Source organism: Panicum virgatum, chromosome 3K (assembly GCF_016808335.1).
Source record: "Panicum virgatum strain AP13 chromosome 3K, P.virgatum_v5, whole genome shotgun sequence".
Taxonomy (NCBI): domain Eukaryota; kingdom Viridiplantae; phylum Streptophyta; class Magnoliopsida; order Poales; family Poaceae; genus Panicum; species Panicum virgatum.
Window position 1 is genome coordinate 7436079 of NC_053138.1, and position 21231 is coordinate 7457309.

At 46.1% G+C, this 21231-nt stretch overlaps 2 protein-coding genes across 3 annotated transcripts; both read left to right on the forward strand.

Annotated features, from left to right (window-relative positions):
* The first annotated feature begins 7470 nt into the window (after positions 1 to 7470).
* On the forward strand, positions 7471 to 10527 carry LOC120697229 (ACT domain-containing protein ACR9-like). Of its 2 annotated transcripts, none has more exons than XM_039980389.1 (6): positions 7471 to 7767; positions 8262 to 8477; positions 8556 to 8661; positions 8774 to 9113; positions 9201 to 9500; positions 9581 to 10527. In XM_039980389.1, exons 1-6 carry the CDS (start codon positions 7536 to 7538, stop codon positions 9734 to 9736), a joined length of 1350 nt encoding a protein of 449 aa, XP_039836323.1. In that variant the 5' UTR covers positions 7471 to 7535; the 3' UTR covers positions 9737 to 10527. The 2 variants fall into 2 exon arrangements, with proteins under 2 accessions (XP_039836323.1, XP_039836321.1); XM_039980387.1 differs by having other exon boundaries at positions 7477 to 7767; positions 8259 to 8477.
* Positions 10528 to 15902: 5375 nt separating this feature from the next.
* Positions 15903 to 20617, forward strand: LOC120697230 (cation/H(+) antiporter 20-like). The gene is made up of 3 exons (XM_039980390.1): positions 15903 to 17169; positions 18906 to 19865; positions 19975 to 20617. The coding sequence occupies exons 1-3, from the start codon at positions 15940 to 15942 to the stop codon at positions 20353 to 20355; spliced, it is 2571 nt and encodes an 856-aa protein (XP_039836324.1). The 5' UTR covers positions 15903 to 15939; the 3' UTR covers positions 20356 to 20617.
* The last annotated feature ends 614 nt before the right edge of the window (positions 20618 to 21231 follow it).

The window sequence follows — 21231 nt, forward strand, 5'->3', positions numbered from 1 at the left end:
TGATGGCGTCCGTCGTATCCAGATTTTCGTTGACCACACATACACGATGAAAAAGAAGATACGTTGTAATAAAAAAATGAAAAAAAGGAAGATATGTTGTATAATAAAAAAAATGAAAAATAAGATACGTACAAGGTCTATGTTAACAAAAAAAAACGTCCACTAAGATGTGATGAAAAGATAAGATTCCAAGCTTTCTGAAAAACGGCATTGTTTTGTGACTCGTAGAATCGTATTGCGCACGAGGGGGGGGGGGGGGGGGGGGGGGGGGTGGGGGGGGGGGTTCTCTAAGATACGACTCACGAGCAGAAGGCGCGCCGTATATACATACTCCGCGGTGGATACCATAAAAAGGGCACCAATTGGACGAGACGACAACGGTTCAGCCAGACAGCGATATACTAGTGGTTCGAGCCAGTGATATATCCAAACGTACGGAGGAGAAGATCGAGATCGATCAGAGCGTCGTTTCTGCTAGCTAGCTAGTTATACATACGCTAGTCGAGCTCGAGCTCTCGAGTCGTCGACTTCCATGGCCTGTGAAGTGGTTGTGCTGTGGAGGCTGATCACCTGCAGGTCGGGCTGTGGTGTCGGCTGCTTTATTGCGGGGTAGTACCTGTGCCGTGGCTCCGGCCGGATCGTCGACCAAGGGCCACCGGCGGCGGCGGGCGCCTTCAGGTGTACGTCCAAGAGAGCTAATTCAAAATCGAATGAAATTTGCATGGTTTTTTTTAATTACTTTTTGCACACGTCCATTTCCTAAGTAATGCTGGTCAATCCGTGAGTTTGACTGCAATCTTGTGTGAACATGCGCGCCCCTGCATGCATGCCTGTCCCGACGATGCGAGGCATCAGCTATCGTCCATACCTCTCCAGCACACACTGCGGGCGCCGCCGCCTGATCTATCATATGGGCCCCCCCGGCCCGATCGATCGAGTAGGAGAGTCCTACTAGCTAGCTACGATCCATCGGTCAGTTTAATCTCGATCTCGATCTGCGCCTCTCTCTTGTGACATATACAATGCAGGTAGCTAGCCCATAGCACGTGGCGTGCATCGCATTCGCCACGGCCGAACGAAAGAAACGATCTTCGATCAGCTGAGAAAAAAAAACACGTGTTTTTATCTATCTTATCTCCTCCAGCTATCGTGTCAGGAATGGGCACAAGGTCGAACATGGGGGCAGGGATGATGATAGAGTGTGTCAAGCTTTTGGATTTGACAACGTTTCCTTAGGCTCAATTTAGTTTTTTCAGTATATATCATATGTCCCGTCACATCGCATATTTACGCACCAATTAGAAGTATTAAAAATAGACTTATTACAAAATTAATTTCATAAATCGTGACTTAATCACGAGATAAATTTATTAAGTCTAATTAATTTATAATTTGACCACTAAGATCAGTCTCAGTGGAAGTGTCAACGACACAGTTACCAAGACTGGAAACTTGAGAACTGTGTCAGTGGAATGTCATGGTGATGAGACTCCTCTTATATTTCATGACACTCATCTCTCCTTTCTTTTCATATTATTGGTACATGTTAGTAAATTTAATGTCCATGACACTCCTATAGTACTCCCATTGAGATTGACCTAATTGCTACAGTAATCATCTGCTAATCATGCATTAATTATACTTAATAGATTCGTCTAGAGCTATAATTGTAACTTATGCAATTAGTTTTATATTTAGCTGGCATTTAAATATTCGATATGACAGCAACTTAAAAAAACGAAATGAAGACCCCATCAATCAATTCATGCGAGACACACACCACCGATAGTCGTGGTGGAATTCGAAATAAAGCGCGACGTACAGTAGTTTTCTGAAAATGCCGCCGGAGGGTAGCTAGGAGGAGAAGGAAATTAGTAAGCTTTTTTTTTTTTCGATCAAGGAAATTAGTAAGCTTCTGTAACGAGACACAGCAAACACAAGGAAAGGCGTTGGTCGGTTGGCCAGGGATGGAGTTCTCGTACCGTTCGGCAGCAGCAGGTGACCCGATGCCCTTCTCACTCTCGGCCCATCCAACGTGTGGCTCCCGGGACTGTGGCCAGCACACCACGTAGCTCCGCACGGCGGCTGCCTGCCTCTACCTGCTGCTAGTGACAACAGCGATCGACCAAAGCCAACGGCGACATCCACCAACCTCTCCTTCGGCCGGCCCTGATAGATTGACCTGTTGCTTTAGCTTCGTGATCAGATTCGAAGGTTCTGGCCGCCCTCTCTCCCTTTTTCAGGAAATTGTGCCCGTCCTCTTGTCGCTGGAGGGCTGGGAGCTGAGGGAGAATATCTTTAAATTTTTCCTATATATTTTGCACTCCTACGTATAGAAAGAAGAGTAAGAATGTGGATTTATCATCATCCTTTTATCGTTTTCCGTTGGTTCGAAAACTAAAACGTTGTTTTGTTTTTCATTTGTGCTGAAAGTTGGGGGCAAAAAAGTTGTCATGTCGCGAGACACGTTTTTCTCGAACCATATATGACGAAGGAATTACCATATTGTTTTTTTTTTCAAAAAGATTGTGTTACTACAGTGTCATTTGAGAGTTTTCCTTTTATATGTCGCTTTCCATGTTTGGTATGAATAACACTAGGCGTGCTATTTATTCCACCGATACATATATATGAAGTTGTCATGATCATCCGTAACTCTTCTTATGTCTACTAGTCTATCAACACGTGCTCCTACACAGGCTAGTTAGAGATATCTAATAATAATCTATCTCACGCTCTATTTAATCAATTAAATATTTTAATCCAGTAGTGTAAATATACATATTTATTATTATATAATTGTAAAAAACATGATAGGCTTAGTTACTAATTTTTTTCTCACTTTGCATCACACATGCATATATATTTGATATGTATTTAATTGAACATTTTGTTTGAGTTATGTGAACAACATGAAATTCGTATTCTTATCTCTTGTCTTATACATGAATATATGATGACACACACATTATGGTTAATATTTCTATATAAATAATAATATAAATAATATATTAATAATGATAAAAGTTAGAATTTTATATTGATGCGCTTTAAAATTGTATTATAATCATATAATTTTGATTCAGGTTTTGGATTTATTTTAATTTTTTATTGTGTTATCATTTGATTATATATATATAGCATGCGGGTTGCTGAATAGCTATTCAACACCCACGGCGGAGCAAGGTTGACTTCGGCGAGTTCAGCAAAATTATAGAAAATTACGGTGCCTTGGTTATATGGGAGTAAAATCTCAGTACAGAGTATATTGAATGGATTAAATGGGGACAGTGACCCTTGATTGACGCGGATGGTCTCCATTATTGTATTAAAGTAGTTTTAAATGGTTAGTAATTCAAAAAAATTCCATTTGACCATTGAAAATGGAAATTGAGGTGTTATCAGCTAAGGAGCTATGTGATATTAAGAAATCGTTGGAAGTAAAAAGTGAACAGTGTGTCCGTTTTGGTATGTGCACGTATTTCGGCTTCCACTTGTCTGTAGTCACGGGAAGTATAAATTGGAGCATGAAGAGTAAAAAAGAAGTATGTTCAAAATGCGTTATCATTTTTGTCTGGAGCTCTGATAAGCCATCTAGACAAAGTTTTACTCGCGGATAGTAAAGTCATTTTTGTCTGGAGCTCTGATAAGCCCTCTAGACAAAGTTTTACTCCATTTTCATCGCGGATAGTAAAAATCACGTAGCATCCTAGATACAATTTTGATGTAACGCTCAATTTAGTGTCAAGTTATTATTGCCATCAATGACGCTGTCACCGCTCCATTGATGTGTAGTTGACATGCATGATCACCGCCTCCATTCTTGTATTTGTCAAAGAATTGATAGCTAATTAAACCCTAATGTTGCTTGCATGACTTTTTTTTGCATGCATAATGTGCGGCCTCCATGGAGGTTCATTGCAATTAATGAAAATTTGGAGCAACAGATGGATTCCAGAAGCAATTAAGGTTTGCTTGCGTCCGGGTAGGTGGACAAGATTTTGGGGGAGACATGTAGCTGTGCATTCATGCAACACTCAAACGCATACAAAAGTAAAAGTCTGATGAATTGGTATCTGCAACTGTGTAAAATTGTTTTTGAGGCTGCCAAGAAGGCAATTTAATGGTTCAACTTATCTTTCATCCCATCGACCAATTTCACCACCAAGATGGCATACCTAAACAATATCTTTGGTAATTAGTCGAGGAGCGGAACAATAAGTTATTCGCAAACGTTAGTCAAGGGAAACAAAGGAGTAAATTTACAACAGTTGCAGGAGCAATTATTTATAGAAAAAAGTAGTTAGTCAAGTTAGATGTGGAGTAATTAATCTGACTCAATTTTATTTTATAAAGTAAATGAACTATATGAACATAAGAGAGGAGTAATTAGTTACCGGCCGAATAAGTAGTTTGTAAACGAATGAGTAATTTTCTATGCCAACCGAGGAGCACGTACTCCTTTTTTATTTCCTACGGGAGTAATTTCAAATGTAAGAACACGTAAATATTTATACAACAAAGAAATAATTACTCATAGATATCTTTATACACACAGATGAACAAAATTTTACTACACTCTTTCCATGAACAAAAGAAAGTGTGTAAACATCTATGCATGCATCTGACTCAGCATCCTTCTAGCTTGTAGCTTCTACAATGAAAGATATGCAAGGTTATCAACACGATATTAGAAAAAAAAAAGATTAGACCCCCTTCATCGGCAATGCCAAACATAGGTTTGGTATCTTGAAGCCCAAATATCCATTCTGTGAGACCACAAAAATTGATTAGTTCAACAGTTCATATAGCTTCAATAGTGCATAGCTTACAAAAAAATATGACTGATGAATTGCATAATTATTTGCACCAGAGTAAGACATCTCATTGACTGCTGAAGTGGTTGTGCTGTTGTGTGGCAGCATTACCATCTGGTCGCATAATTCACATGTTATGAACTACTATAAAGTACAGAAAAATATTACTCTGAATTATGATACTACTCAAAATTCTGGAAATACTACTCTAAATAGTAGAAAATACTACTTCAGTGGGGCAAAAATATTACTCTAATTTTTGAAAATAAGTTTGACACCTCTACTCGTTTGCTGGCGTAAAGGAAATTTGTCGTGCGATGCTTGAAATAAGTAGTGGCCTAGCTCTAAACCTGAAAAATAGAGGCACCACAATGATTGTAATGAGTTCAATATACTCTATGAATCCAACGTAGAAAAATCAGTTGATCATGTGCATTAGTGCTACTGATTTCGTGAAAAAAAAATGGTGCATGATCATCTCAATTGTTCAGGTGAATCAGATGCGGTTTCTATGTGAGGATACCAACCTGTTTTTAAAATTAACGATGGATTTGCATCTCAGATAATTGGAGATAAGCATTGTGGGGTCGAATAAGCACAGGTGGTTGACTCACCTGGTATACGGGGACTCCCCTGCACCTTGGCCAACTGCACGAGCTGCTTTGGATTCTGTCTCGGGGAAGAAGATGCGCCGAGGAAGTTTCCTACGTAGGAGAAGCTCCGACCACTCCGCCATCCGTTGGAATGGGATGGGCATGGCGGAGAATGATGGTGTTGCTGCTTGGGGAGCTTTGACTTTGAAAGAGGGGAGAGAGAAAAGGAAAGAAATAAAGAGAGGTTGTGAGCTTTTATTGATTCACATTAATATCGCCGGAGTAACTTGCATTGATGATGCGTGCTGGTGGAATGTAGTAACTATCTGCAGCAATGGTTTATAAATTTTATTAGGTTGGGTGGTGCCATCGGTGTGTTAATAATATTCAACACCCTGGTGTTGAATAGACAATATATATATATATATATATATATATATATATATATATATGGTTATTTGATACTATTTTATAATAACATAAGTGGATAATTTACATGAAAATTAGGGGTTACTTTATATTATTTTTTATATTGGCAGAGGTGGGTAATTTAGATACATATTTAGGGGGTTACTTTAGTCTATTTTCATAATGGCAAAGGTGGGTAATTTATAAGAAAAATATAACAGATCTAATGGCTATTATAATTAAAGTTGCTTAATTGATGGCCAGATGTTTCTGTTTTTTGTGAGAATTTATTAGATTTCTCTATTTTTTAGACTGTCCACCTATAATCCTAGATGACTTCATCTGAAGGCTTCAAAATGAGCCTCCAATTAGTAATAATAAGATATTATTAGAGGCGGAGGCTAGAGAGCAGTGGGTCTGGCCACACCCAGAAAATTGATAACCACGTGTCACTTATATATAGATTTTTATCATGACAACTTTAATATCATACATATACTATAAAGTGCCACTCTTTGTATTTTTCTTAGCTCCGCCCCTTATTGTTTATATTTCCTCCCTTATCTATATGGTATACAAGCGATTGGCTTATACATATGCTCTAATTCCTGACAGGCACATACACACACATGGAAGTTTTATTATCTAGCCTCTAATTAGTATTGGATCGGAATATGATCGGTGAGTCGATATTGTGCTACATCTTTAATAATCTAGCTAATAAACAACTGCCTGAGAGCTTCCTCACTCATCGGTGCCAAGAATTTTGTATGGGCCTGCACCAAAATAAAGAACCACAACTGATATAAACGAAAAAACACTGTAAAAAATAACGATAAAATTTACACAAGACAGATAGAAAATAACGATAAAATTTACACTAGCTATCTGCTTCAACAACGAACATAATAGCATTACTTATAACATGTGGATGTTTTTGCTTGTTCTTAAAAATAGGATATTGCACATACAAATGTACAATATCCTATAATAATAATACACTAAATGCCCTAATAAAATAAGTATGTCGAGTAGTAGACTAGTAATACACTTTTTTTTTGGTTGGTTTGACACATTCTGTTCGGCTGGCTGTGGCCGATGGCTGGTGCTGATTTGTTGTGAGAGAAAAATACTGCTAGCTGCCTGTTAGCCGGTGATTAATACTGGTTTGGTGTAAGAGAAAAATATTATCGGCTGATTAAAGCGAACGACGCTGGATGCAAGAGATCGAGAACGGGTTAGATTAGATCCCCTCTTCATCTCGCGTATCACCCACGGGCCAACCGTGCACAAGCTACCTAACTGCGCTGGGCCTCGCGTGGCGGCAGCTGTGTAGTCGTAGCCTTTTATGGCGGGGAGACACCTGTACGGCGCGTGCAGTCAATGGCAGGTGGGCCCCTCCTGTCTCGTGCGCGCGGTTTGCCCGGCCCAGCCAGCGCTGAGATATCGACGCGCCGCCGAGCCGCTGCGGCGACGCCACCACCACCCGCCACCCATCGTGCTCTTGCCGTCTCGCGCTTCTATTTTTTCTGATTGCCCCCACAAATTTCCCCTCTTTTTATTTGTATATAAGCGCCGCGACCGGGAGCTCGGCGCTCCGAGGTTTTTTTTCCACGGAAAGGAGAGGACAAGGAACAGCAGAGAGAGGGGGAGGGGGAGGGAGCTGGAGGGGAGGGAAGGAAGGAAGGATCCGGAATCTCGCCGGCGGGGCCGGGTGATGCCGGTGGGGGAGGTGGCGGCGCGGCCAGGAGGCGGAGTGGGCGGGATGGTGCTGGGAGGCGGCGCGGCCGCGGCCGCGGCGGTGGGAGGGGATGACGCCGTCGTCATGCAGCTGGCCGCCGCCGAGGGGGAGGAGACCGCCATCACCGTCAACTGCCCCGACCAGGCCGGCCTCGGCTGCGACCTCTGCCGCACCATCCTTGAGTTCGGCCTCCGCATCACCCGCGGCGGTATCCCCACGATTTCCCTCGATTTCGCTCTCTGGATTGAATTCGGTTTCCCCAGGCTCGGCTGCCTCCCTGCGATTGCGAATTGAGTAGCTTGGATAGACTCAGCAGCAAAAATTGAATTTTCTTTTCTTGTCTTTAAGAATAGTTCATCTCCTTTCCAAATTTCTCGTTTGATTTGTGTGGTGTAGTGGCGATATCTATCTCTTTTCATTTCATCGTTATTTGTCTGCTCTTCTTTGCCCTTCTGGAAAGGCTTCATTTTCTTTTCTTATATACTGCCAAGTTGCCACCAATCTAGCTACAGTTCATGTCGTGTCGTTATAATCATTAGTGCCTTCTATGTTAGACGGTGCCGTACACTGCAGCTGCTTGCTCGGGATAAAGATGCGCTTGTTTGGCTGTTCACTCCTGCCTTACAACCTGCAAGTCATAATTCTGCATATGCGCAGTCCTTTGTTGTTGACTAACGTTCAAGTATTTCACCATTCAAGCAGATGTATCCACCGACGGACACTGGTGTTTTGTGGTGTTCTGGGTGGTGCCCCGCTCCTCATCCATCAAAATACGGTGGGCGAGCCTCAAGAACCGCCTCATGTCCATGTGCCCTTCCTCATACTTCATCCCTTTCTACCACGATATCAGCCAGCCAGGCCCCCCCAAGTTCTACCTCCTCAAGCTCTTGTTACCTGACCGCAAAGGACTGTTACATGGTATGTACATGATCCACGCCTTATGTTAAAAGTCTCTGTGAAATTGTAATTCGACTGACTGTGATGTGTGATTTGCAGACGTGACGCATATACTATCGGAGCTGGAGCTTTTAATCCACAGAGTGAAGGTGTCGACCACGCCTGATGGAAGAGTTGTGGATCTCTTCTTTATCACTGACGGCATGTAAGCTGACATATTAGCCTCAGTTTTAACACGCTGCTTGTTCCAAATGGTGTGGGTTATTTACATCGCACACAATAATTCAAAAACATGACTGTCATCTTTCTGTCTGAAGGGAACTGTTGCACACGAAAGAAAGGCAAGAAGAGACTTGCTCGACGCTTATTGCTACCTTGGGTCATTCCATAAGCTGTGAGGTTCTGCCCGCAGAAGGGTTCCAGCAAGGTTTCTCTTCTCTTCCTCCGAAAATTGCTGAGGAACTGTTCAGGGTGGAACTAGCTGACAGTGAGATCTGCTCAAGTTCACTTAGTGCAGAGTTGAAAAGGGTTCAGACGGCCACCATTAACTTTGACAATTCCCTGAGCCCTGCGCACACACTGGTCCAGATTATTTGCGCTGATCAGAAGGGATTCATTTATGACATCTTGAGAACTATGAAGGACTGCAACATTCAGGTACTTGGAGCCGTGCATGACCATACTTGTATACAGTTAAATTAACTTGTGCATTTTCTTATATCATGATTTGCTACTCTGCCTCAGATATTTTATGGGCGGTTCAGATCAGACAAGAAAGGGTCAGTTAATAAAGGTTGTCGAGAGGTTGATCTTTTTGTCAAACAAGTAGATGGCAAGAAAGTTATAGATTCTGAGAAACAGGAGGCTCTGCGGTCACGCCTGAGGTCTGAGATGCTCCATTCTCTTAGAGTGATGATTGTCAGTCGTGGACCTGACACAGAACTCCTTGTTGCCAACCCGGTTGAGCTATCTGGGAAGGGACGACCGCGCGTGTTCTATGATGCTACTCTTGCTCTGAAAGCGCTTGGAATCTGCATTTTCTCTGTAAGGATTCTAGATCGAATATCCTTAAAAGGTAGAAAGTTAGTTCATTGTGAATTAGTATTTACTCTTGTTCATTTCAGGCTGAGATTGGGAGACAGGCAGCATCCGAGCGTCAATGGGAGGTCTACAGATTCCTCCTGGACGACAGCAGAGAATTCCCTTTGGCCACCAGCCCAACTAATAGGAACCGTGTTGTCGATAGGGTAAGGAAAACACTGATGGGCTATTACAACTAAGGCTCAGTTTCTGTCTCCAAAGAATCCAAAGCTTGAAGGCGACTGATACAGTCAGCTCCAATGTATCCTGTAAATTATGTACCTGAAAGGCTGAAACTATGGCCACTCCGGAATCCAGAATGTTGTGGGCAGTCCGAGTGATACACTTCCTGACCAAATTGGTATCTCTAGCTCCATTGTCTGCTACCCACAATTGCCAGCTCTGTCAAGGTAAATGGTGATGGGACATGCCGAAGGTTCATCTAAGCCTTCAGCCCTCTGCTATCGCATGAAATTTCGGAGATGACAGTATATTTGTAAAGAAGCAATGCAAGACTTTTGGCCAGTGATGTTCGCTGGAGTTGATCAATGTAGAGCCTATGGTCGCTGGCAATGGAGAAACTGGAGATGGTGTTAATCTCCCAGCCTCTGCTGTGTTGGGCACATGTTGAAAAAGAAAGATATGAGAAGATCGAAAAAGGAGCATGTTTGGTGGGAGGTGCAAATCGCTGGAGCAATGATTGAGCTTTTGTTTGATTCAGGGGATTACTGGATGCTGACACAGATACATGCATCAGCCGTTTGTTGTAAATTATTTTAGTGGAGATGTTGTTGTCCTCCTACATCTGCTTCACCACCTTGTCTTGTTTTCCTGCCTCCTTCCTACCTTCTTGTATGATTGCTGCTAGTACTTTCAGAATAGGGAGTTGTAGAGCATGTCTCCTCATGTAAGCGCAATTTGTACTTGTTTGTAAGGATGCATAAATGTACATGACATGGTGCACAAGTGCAATTGGTTTTCCGGAAAGGCATATGTATTTAAGTCGGAAAGTAGGCAGACGATGGATGCTGTTGTACCTGACTAATATGAGGTAGTATTCTGAAAGCCACTTGTTTCAGGAAACGAGAGCAGATAATAATGCTGTAAGAGGCACCTGCATTATTGGCATTTAATCATCATCAGTGGGCATGTACACACCCTGTCCCTGCGGTTTTCCATTCTCCACGTCCCATTGTCCTTTCATTCTGATTGTCAGTGAATAAACATATCCTAAATAGTAGAGCCCCTGGTTTCGTCACATCATTGGCGTTGGTGTAGTAGGACACCGACGCTTGTGCCTAACCTGCTACAGTAGCTTCAGCATTCAAAGGCAGGGAGACGGGCAAGCTCATCAGTTTCAGCAGGAAATGGATTTTGTTTATGTGATTGCAAGCTGAAGTTGAAAAGGCGGCAGGAGGGAGAGATTCCATTCAGGCATATTCAGAGAGAGGGAAAGCTGCAGGGAGGAGGATGCCTGCCCATCCATCCAAATCCTGGACAGCGACTTGTGCGGCTGCTGATGGTTTCCAGGAATCAGGGTGGCAAGCTGCGGGTCCTGAGGAGGATGAAGTAGCCGTCGTCGTCGCTTTCCCTGTCTCCAAAGACCCAAGACCACTTGCCCAACTTGCAGAGACATCGATTGCCATGCCAATTGCCAACAGCCAACGGCCATGGATGATGGATCGATCCATCGATCGGCGCCAGGTACCTTTCCACCGGGAGGTCGCTAGCACTACTCTATGCGTGCGGCAGTGCTGCGGTCATACTAGCTATCGTCTTGGCACTATCCATCTATGTATCTATCGCTGCTCTTGTTTAAGTCGAATTATTAGGAGCGTGGTTCGTATAAAGAAAGATATCAGGAGCATGATTAGAGTGTCATGAGCATGAATTATGAGCCTAAAAATAAAAATCGCCGTCTTAGTTTGCATTGGGAAGGTCTGCAAGTGCAAAAACAATAGCGGATTGCCCCAGCTAGCACTCGAGTTGATCAACTAGTTTAATTTACATGCGTGCGTGCTCATCCGAAGCAATTTTCCTTGCTTGTATATAAGATACAATCTCTCCGTTTTAAAATAGTGGACGTGTTTCTTTTTGTTGTCTATTTATATGGGTATATAACTTATAAGTGTGTGATTCTGACTGACTGTGCATGTTAGTATGTATTCCTTTTTTTAGAAACACATTACAAACGTAGGCGCTCACAAATACGTACTCAAATGGAAGTCCAGCAGACACAGAGCAACGCAGCCCGGTCCAGCTCGCTTGAGGCCCAACTAATATGTTAAAGGGCCGGCTCTCTCGAATCGACCAGCCTTTGAGGCTTTCCTTTCCCGCAGCCCAAGTTCGTCGTTTACAGCAACCTGCTCCAAAAATGCAAGGAACCGCCGGTAGCTTAAGATCATTCATTCTTAAAAAAAACAAATCATGTATTCATTCTCCTAGATACTTTTTCCTCTTCTTTTTTTTTGAAAAGGTTGATACTTTTTCATGCCGTTCCCGTGCGTGCGAGACCGTCAACTAACAATGCAAGTAGACATCGTATGCGTATGCATACGCGCAGTCATGCACTCATGATACATGTGAGCCGATGAAGTTACTCACGCGATGGAGGATCGATCGGAGCCCATCTGTTCATCATGCAACTAAGGGGTCGAGAGGCGTGTGTGATCGAGATGAACACGGAGGACGCTCTGATTTGCTAATTACCAAAAAATTATAAATCTTATTGTTCTCATCCCTGCCCCGTGACACCATGCTCGCACTACTGTATCGATCACATGCATGATCGAGACAGAGACATAGGCCGAGAGGAGTGCGTTGACCCTCCAGCAAGCAAGTCTCTGACCTTCTTATAAAATAAAAGCTAAGCGAACGGGATTATTATTACTCCTGAAACCATCTTCATCATGTGACAACAATGGACGACGCGACAGAGGAGTTTGTACGCTTTCGTTTGCACGCGGGTCAACTTCGATCCCTCGTGCCACACACGACACACTCAGATGATGTAAAGCTTCAAAAGTATCGGCGGTTCTTCGTCGCCAAGGTCAATTTCGGTACGAGTGTCATGAATATTAATTTTGCTGACATGAAAGATTTATTATGAAGAGAGAGGAAGGAGTATCATAGAATATGTGATAGGAGTGACATCATCATGATACTCCTCTGGCCCGATTATCTAATTTAGTGTCTTGATAACTGTGCTGATGACGTTTCCACTGAAATTGGCCTAACTGTACTTAGTAACCTTCCCTCTCGGCTGACACAACTAGGTAAGATAGCTCGAGAGTCATTTGAACCACATCGAGGATGTAAGGTACTCTCATTCATCAGCTGGATTCATCCTTTAGTTTTGCTTACGAATTATAATGATTGGGCAAAATAGTGCATGTATATATTCCTCCTCCTTCTTTTACTCCGTAGCTCTGTCCCAAATTATACAGGTGTTCAAAAATAGAAAAGTATATATTATTCCATAACATAAGTATATATTGCTCCTGTTCTTTTTTTTTTGCGGGTAAAGAGAGTGCTTTATTAACTAGGGAGGAACCTGGTTAGTGATGAGGTCCCCCTGCCCAAGATGGATTTCTGAAGATAGCAGTAACTATTAGCTTACTACTATATGACTTCGTGTAAGAGCAGGTTTAATAATGCAGCCCGCTGGCTGGCTGCGTGAGTGGGCATGCGCCGGCTTCTGCGCCCGTTGCAAGCTACGTGTGAGCGTACGCCTCCGCCTGGGCCCACGAGCAGAGATCCATCCGCCTGTCTCAACCGGCGGCAAGCCAAGCATCTGTTTTCTTCTCTCTCCTCCATGTAGAATTCAACTTGCTTACCTGCTATAATACTTACTCTAATCCCGCAAACTCCTCCAGCCATCTATTCTATAGGGTGGCATGGATTTGATTCTGACTCGCGCTCCGCCACTGGCAGCCGTAGCCCCCCCCCCCCCCCCCGCATTTATTTACTTTATTTATAATGGACGGTCGGCGCTTGCTTCGTTCTACCATTCCACTAGCTAGCGCAAGAAAGTTTGAGACCAAATATTGCCAAATTTAAGTCATTTTTGAAGATCTTGTATTGATAAAGTAACTCACAACAAAAGAAGTGATATTTTGCTTAAATTTTTGAATAAGACGAGTGGTCAAATTTGGAGTCAAAAAAGTCAAATGACCTATAATTTGAAATGGGGAGAGTAATATATATAGCTCATGTAGGTCGGTTAATTATGTCTAGCGTAGCTCGGTTAGTTATAGTAGTGCTAGGCAAGCTCTTTCGGATGAAGGGGATATGAGTGCTAATGTTTAAAAATACTAATTATTAGCACTAGATTATTTAAAAATAAATGCAAATGCAGTAGACTAAGACCCTGTTTATTTCCGATTATAATCAGCATATCGGTGGGAATAAGTGATAATCTCATCAAACGCCTCGCTTATTTTTGCTTCTATTGTAATCCGTTTCAGAGATTTGAACTATGAGAAGCGAGAAACGAGAAAATCTTCGTTTTCCTCAGCCGTGCTTAGATTATAAACTAAGTGAAAACAAATCGGGCCTAAAACTTTAGTCAAATTTTAGTGGGGAGAAATATGAGTAGCAATTTAACTATAACCGTCCGAAAGAATCGTGCAAGCGCGGCCGATGGTGACAAGTCCTGCACGGCGGTTGCTATTGGTACGCACGCACGTAGCGAGGTGGCGCAAAGGCCGGCCCGGCGGGAACTGCGCGGAGCTAGAAGTCAAGCAGGAGCGTGACACGTGTTCGGCTCCCATGTATCGACCTGGCCTCTGTAGCTGACTTTGCTCGATCAGAAGGTGGTAGTAGCAGTGTAGCATATGGCACTGTTTAGTTCCCAAATTTTTTTTACAGTATCCGTCACATCGAATTGTTAGACACATGCATGAAGCATTAAATGTACTTGAAAAAAAACTAATTACACAGTCTAACTGTAATTCGACACATGCATGAAGCATTAAATGTACTTGAAAAAAAACTAATTACACAGTCTAACTGATTAGCATGAGATGAATCTTCTAATCCTAATTAATTTATGATTAGACATTATTTGTCAAATAACAACGAAATATACTACAGTACCATGAATCTTCTAATTCTAATTAATTTATGATTAGACATTATTTGTCAAATAACAACGAAATATACTACAGTACCAAAATCAAAACTTTTTCGCGACTAAACACAGCCTATAGTACTAAACTAGTACTTAGTACTAGTAGAAAATGGAAGCAAGAAAAAAAAAGAAAGTAGACAGTACCTCCTGCCTGCCTGACGAGTGTACGTAGTGTAAAAGGGGGAACGAAATAAGAAATTAAAGTCTGATTGATTTGCTTCTAATTTTTGCCATACTAAAATCAAAGCAAACTGATAAGATTTGACTATCAAAGAATACAGTACCTAGATCATGGAATATTATTGGAAACTTCTTAAACTTTACAATAGAGAAAGGTATTGGTTGGCACTAAACCAAATAAATACATAATTTCTTACCAACAATTTGGCATGCGCTAACTTTGACAAGCCAACATATCGGTTTGCTTTGATTTAGCATGGCAAAAATTGGTAGCAAATCAATGCGACTCTCGTATCCTCAAACTAGCCACAAACAAGGAAAAGTTGAGTCTCACCATCCCACGGATTCAGAGGACATCCGTGTGGGTTTAGCTGACCAGTTGGCATACCGTGCAAAAGGCGATCAAGGGCACTTCCTCCCTGAGCGATGGGGAGGTGCGTCGCCCTCCACAATGATAGAGAAAGTGCCTGTCAAAATAAGCCAAAAACCATCGAGTTAGCACGCTTGAAACATGTGGAGGCGAGAGGTCATCCATGGGAAGTTGGGCAAGCACTGTAGTGCGGTCAATTACGCTGATCTTACGGCTAGCCGAAAATGACGCTCGGATAATACATTACCCAGAGTACTGATTAAACCAGTCTCAGTGGAAGTTTCATGAGTACAGTTATCTAGACTGAGAACTAGATAATCGTGCTAGATGGATTTTATGATAATGAAACTCTCCTCACATTTCATAAAAATTATAAAACTCTTTATGAAATTTTCATTGCGACTGACCTTAGTAGCTAGGTAGGTTGTCAAATGAAAATCAAATCTGTTGTGATTTTCATTCAGATTGAGCCATTCCCAACAAGTTTTGGGACAGCGACCGACCGCTAGCACCTTTTAAACCGAGAGAGGCAAATGGCCCACTCGTCAGTGACGCCACACTTCACATGCAAAAGGGTCCTCGCGCCCGTCTCCGTCGAGCTCAGACTCGCAGTCGCCGGATCACGGGACCCCCGCTTCTCCCGCTCGCAGTTGCAGCTACTAAACAAAGCCACTGCCTCGTAGTACGTTTGAATCCGCCCGGCTCGCCTCCCCGTCCCCTGCATGCGCGCCAACATGTCGGCGTCGGCGTCGGCGTCGGCGGCGGACATGGCGGCGGTGAAGACGTCCTCCAACGGCGTGTGGCAGGGCGACGACCCGCTCCACTTCGCCTTCCCGCTGCTCATCCTGCAGGCGCTGCTCATCCTCGTCGTGAGCCGCGCGCTCGCCTTCCTCCTCCGGCCGCTGCGGCAGCCCAAGGTGATCGCGGAGATGGTGGCGGGCATCCTGCTGGGGCCCTCCGCGCTGGGCCGCAACGGGGCCTACCTCCGCGCGCTCTTCCCGCCCTGGAGCGCGCCCGTGCTCGAGTCCGTCGCCAGCCTCGGCCTCCTCCTCTTCCTCTTCCTCGTGGGGCTGGAGCTCGACCTCCGCTCCGTGCGCCGCAGCGGCCGCCGCGCCTTCGCCATCGCCGCCGCGGGGATCTCGCTCCCCTTCGCCTGCGGCGTCGGCGTCGCCTTCGTGCTCCGCCGCGCCATCCCGGGAGCCGACCAGGCCGGCTACGCGCCCTTCCTCGTCTTCATGGGCGTCGCGCTCTCCATCACCGCCTTCCCCGTCCTGGCCCGCATCCTCGCCGAGCTCAAGCTGCTCACCACGCCCATCGGGGAGACGGCGCTCGCCGCCGCCGCCTTCAACGACGTCGCCGCCTGGGTGCTGCTCGCGCTCGCCGTCGCCATCTCGGGGGGCGGGGACCGCGGGCCCATCACCTCCCTCTGGGTGCTCCTGTGCAGCGCCGCGTTCGTGGCGGCGTGGATGCTCGCCGTCAAGCCGGCCATGGCGTGGGTGGCGCGCCGCGCCGACGCCGCGGGGGACGGCGGCGGCGGCGACGCCTGGGTGGCCGCGACGCTGGCGGGCGTGCTGGCGTCCGGGTTCGCGACGGACCTGATCGGGATCCACGCCATCTTCGGCGCCTTCGTCTTTGGGCTGACGGTGCCCAAGGAGGGCGCCTTCGCGGGGCGCGTGACGGCGCGGGTGGAGGACCTCGTGTCGGAGCTGCTGCTGCCGCTCTACTTCGCGTCCAGCGGGCTCAAGACGGACGTGGCGGCGATCCGCGGCGGCGCGGCGTGGGCGATGCTGGCGCTGGTGATCGGCACGGCCTGCGCGGGGAAGATCGCCGGCACCTTCGGGGTGGCCATGGCGTGCGGGATGTCGGCAAGGGAGGCGCTGGTGCTGGGCGTCGTCATGAACACCAAGGGGCTCGTCGAGCTCATCGTGCTCAACATCGGCAGGGAGCGAAAGGTACATTCAAAATAGGGGATTCTCCTTCATCTATCTGCCTGACTGCCTCGTCCTTAATGTGCAATCTTTTTTTCACAGTTCTTTCTCCTCTCTTTTCATAAGAAAAAAAAAAGTCATTTCCTCTCTCTTTTTTCGGGACTTGTCCTTCACTGAGAGAGCATGAGGTTGCATGCATGGAGCCAAACAGGAGTTGATCATGTGAGGACAAAAGCAGAGGTCACCTGGTTCCCGTTGGTGCCTGACCATGCGATTCATGGAATGGGCGTGTCATCGTGGCTACCTTTCCTTCTTTCTAGTGCCGCACGCCATAGCTGCCCGTGACTAGGTTTCTTTAGGCCATCGGCGACGTCACAGATGCGAACAGCAGAGGTAGCTCTCCTAGTCCTAGAGCCAGCAGCGGCCACTGCTGGAAGGAAGCACGGCAAACGTGCATGAACCTCCTCCTCCTCCTCCGCTTTGGGAACACTATCTCCAAGAGCTCTTGTATTTTGAGTAAATTATTTAAAAAAACAAAAAAAAACTCATATCCAACAGATTCTCTATCTACCTCGTTTTCTATCCAGAGGGTGCCGTTGGCTATTTTTGCCTAGCGCTGAGCGCTAGCCATCCCATTTTAGATTTTGAACAAGCTGTTGGATTTCATCTCTTTTTCGCTAGCTATTTTGTTTTACATAATAGCTATATCAGGATTTTAGCTACCCATAGATACAAGAGCTCTTGGAGATGCTCTAATGGCATCTGCAATGGTAATAGCTAGTACTAGCTACGTAGTCTGCTGATGTGGAGGTGAGATATGAAAGAAAAGACTGTTTTATACTATTGGACCCACATACTCCTATCACATGTTCTTGGGCTACGTGAAATAGACTAGCTATTTACTCGTCGCTAGTGACTACTCTCTCCTACATTTTTTATTCTCACATCAAATCTAATTAGTTAAATAGCTAGTCATTACGGACACCCTAACCATGTCATGTCAGGCCCGACGCCTGACTTCGCGGTGCGTTGGAAAGTGGAGCGCGCGCGCACCTTGTAGAATGAGCAAGAACTACCATGAACCTTCATCTCTTGGGCGACCAAGCAATGACCTTTCCTTAGTCACTACGTGACACAAAGGCATTGCGGTGCTAGTGCTTCCAAGGTCTCCGATGACTGTTCTGCGTCAACCGTAAAGGGTATAGGTAGGTTGCGCGTTGTGGTATTGCAGAAATTGGACAGCTGTTGATCTGTTTTGATCAACAAATATTAGTAAAAGCTACAAAAAGTTAGTAATTGCGATTGTAAAGTTGGAGAGAAACTAACTTGTTTAAATCAGCTAGAGCCTTCAATTAGAAACGTATGTATGCAGAAGCAAATTCAGTGACTCAAGTCGTGCCGCCTCGATCATAATAAAATATATCAGATGCAAACCAACTCCTTACAACAATATGTCAGCACCAGCATGCATAAGCAACTGACATGTGGGTCCTGTCGTCTACTAGAGATGGGATTCAAATGTCAACCTGTCGGTCATGCACAAATTTGTCCCCGCGTACGTGCCGTCACAGCATCGAGCTGCGTGTCAAACAAACGATGCGGCCTCCAGCATCTCAAATCAATTTACCGCAGGCCAAGTTGAATTTGCTTAATATTTGCTGCCAAGATCAAGAAAAAGAATCACTACGAAATTTGCAGGAAATCAAAATTTCCGCGCAATTTTTCCAAACTTGCAAACATCTGCTGTCGTGTCGTTGCAGGTTCTGAACGAGGAGACGTTCGCGATCCTGGTGCTCATGGCGCTGGTCACCACCTTCATCACCACGCCCACCGTCATGGCCATCTACAAGCCCGCGCGCGCCTCCGGCCGCCGCCGCCTCCACCACCGCAAGCTCCAGGGCGCGGCCCCCTCGGCGCCCTCCTCCCCGTCGGCCGCCGCCGGCGCCGGCGCCGGCGCCCAGGAGCTGCGCGTGCTGGCCTGCATCCACGGCGGCCAGGACGTGCCGGCGCTCATCAACCTCATCGAGACCATCCGCGGCCACACGCAGCCGCGCCGCCTCGTCAAGCTCTACATCCTCCGCATGGTGGAGCTCACCGAGCGCACCTCCTCCATCCTCATGGCGCGCGCCGCGCGCCGGAACGGGCTCCCGTTCCTCCGCCCGCGCCGCGCCGGGGAGCCCCACGACCAGGTCGACGTCGCCTTCGGCACCTACGCGCAGCTCGGGCACGTCAGCGTCCGGCCCATGACCGCCGTGTCCGCGCTCCACACCATCCACGACGACGTCGCCGCCGTCGCCGAGGACAAGCGCGTCTCGCTCGTCGTGCTGCCGTTCCACAAGCGCCAGACGGGGCACGGCGACGACGTCGAGAACCTCGGGCCGGAGTGGCGCGCCGTGAACCGGAGGATCCTGCGGGAGGCGCCATGCTCGGTGGCCGTCCTCGTCGACCGCGGCTTCGGCGGCGGCGAGCAGGTCAGCTCGGAGCAGGTCGCGCACGGCGTCTGCGTCGTGTTCTTCGGCGGGCCGGACGACAGGGAGGCGCTGGAGCTCGCCGGCAGGATGGCCGAGCACCCCGGTGTGGAGGTCACCGTCGTGCGGTTCGTCGACGGCAAGGCCGGCAGTGAGGAGCAGTCGGAGGTTACCCTGCGCCCGTCCAAGACCAAGAACGCCGATCGCAGCTACACATTCTCCACAGCCGTCGTCGACACCCGCAAGGAAAAGGTAACTTAATTAACTTCAGCCCAATTCCATCCAATTAAAAACTTCAGGATCAAATTCAGGAGATGGCCTTTTCTGCTAATTGCTTGATCCAAATCCATGGCGCATTCAGGAGCTGGACGAGGCGGCGGTGGCGGAGTTCCGGCAGAGGATGGGGTCCTTGGTGCGGTTCGAGGAGCGGGTGGTGGTGGGCAACGTAATCGAGGAGGTGGTGTCGATCGGGAAGAGCGGGGAGTACGGGCTGGTGGTCGTCGGCAAGGGCCGGCTGCCGTCCTCGATGGTGGCGCAGCTCGCCGTGCGCCCGGCGGAGCACCCGGAGCTCGGGCCCATCGGCGACGCCCTCGCTTCCTCCGGCCACGGGGTGACGTCGTCGGTGCTCGTCGTGCAGCAGCACGACATGAGCAACGCCGACGAGGTGCCGGTCTCTGTCGTCGTCGACGGCCACGCTCACGACGGCGAGTTTGCCAAGGACATGGCCATGGCCGAGCCATAAGGTGTCCCACGTTCTGGATCCAGTGAGTGATCAAGCGCCGGTTTCATTCGGTAGGATGATGACGATGACTAGAAATATTGCTAATTGCTTTTTAAAGTTTTTTTATTCCCTGATAGAATAAGTTTGGAATCGGTAAGCATGTAATTATGGTTAAGTGTCTGGCTTCCTTTTATACGCTACTGGAATAATGTATTCGCTAGCTTGTTTTACAAATGTATTAATAGCAACAAATGTTTACAAAATATTGTTCGTAGAAGATTAATCATGTATATTCAGCTTAATTATCACTTAACATTTGCCTATAACCCCACTAAATAATATAAGTAATTCCACATTTCACTTGTTTCTTCCGATTTGCAATTTCGACAACTTCCAGTGAACAATGAATCCATTTCAACTCTAGGAACCTTCAACTGCATGTTCAAAACTCTGAATCACGATCTGAATACTCTCAGTTTTGTAGAGTTCAGTAACAGACAACATTTCCATAAACAGCGAGACGTCTGTAGTGGCTTCTTCAATCTCATTGATTCGCCGGTTCGGTCTTCGAAGATGCTCAAAGGGGTAGGATTTACATACTTGTGTTGATAGGGGTAAGTGTGTGTGCGTTGTGAGTGTCTGAGTTGTACTGTATAATCTCAAAAAAAAACTAACTAAAGTGAATAAAACTTCATACGTTTTTTACGTAATCATCATGCCTAAATAAAGCCACATATATGTGTGCGTTTTTTTCTTTCGCAAAAAGAAAATATTTTTTCCTTTCAAAAAAGAGAGGGCTATGTGTACGAGACTACGAGAGTGAGTTGATCGCATACCTGCCTTGGGCCCGGCCCCATTCCTTACCAGACTACCACCACCTAAACGGGCCACACCTGG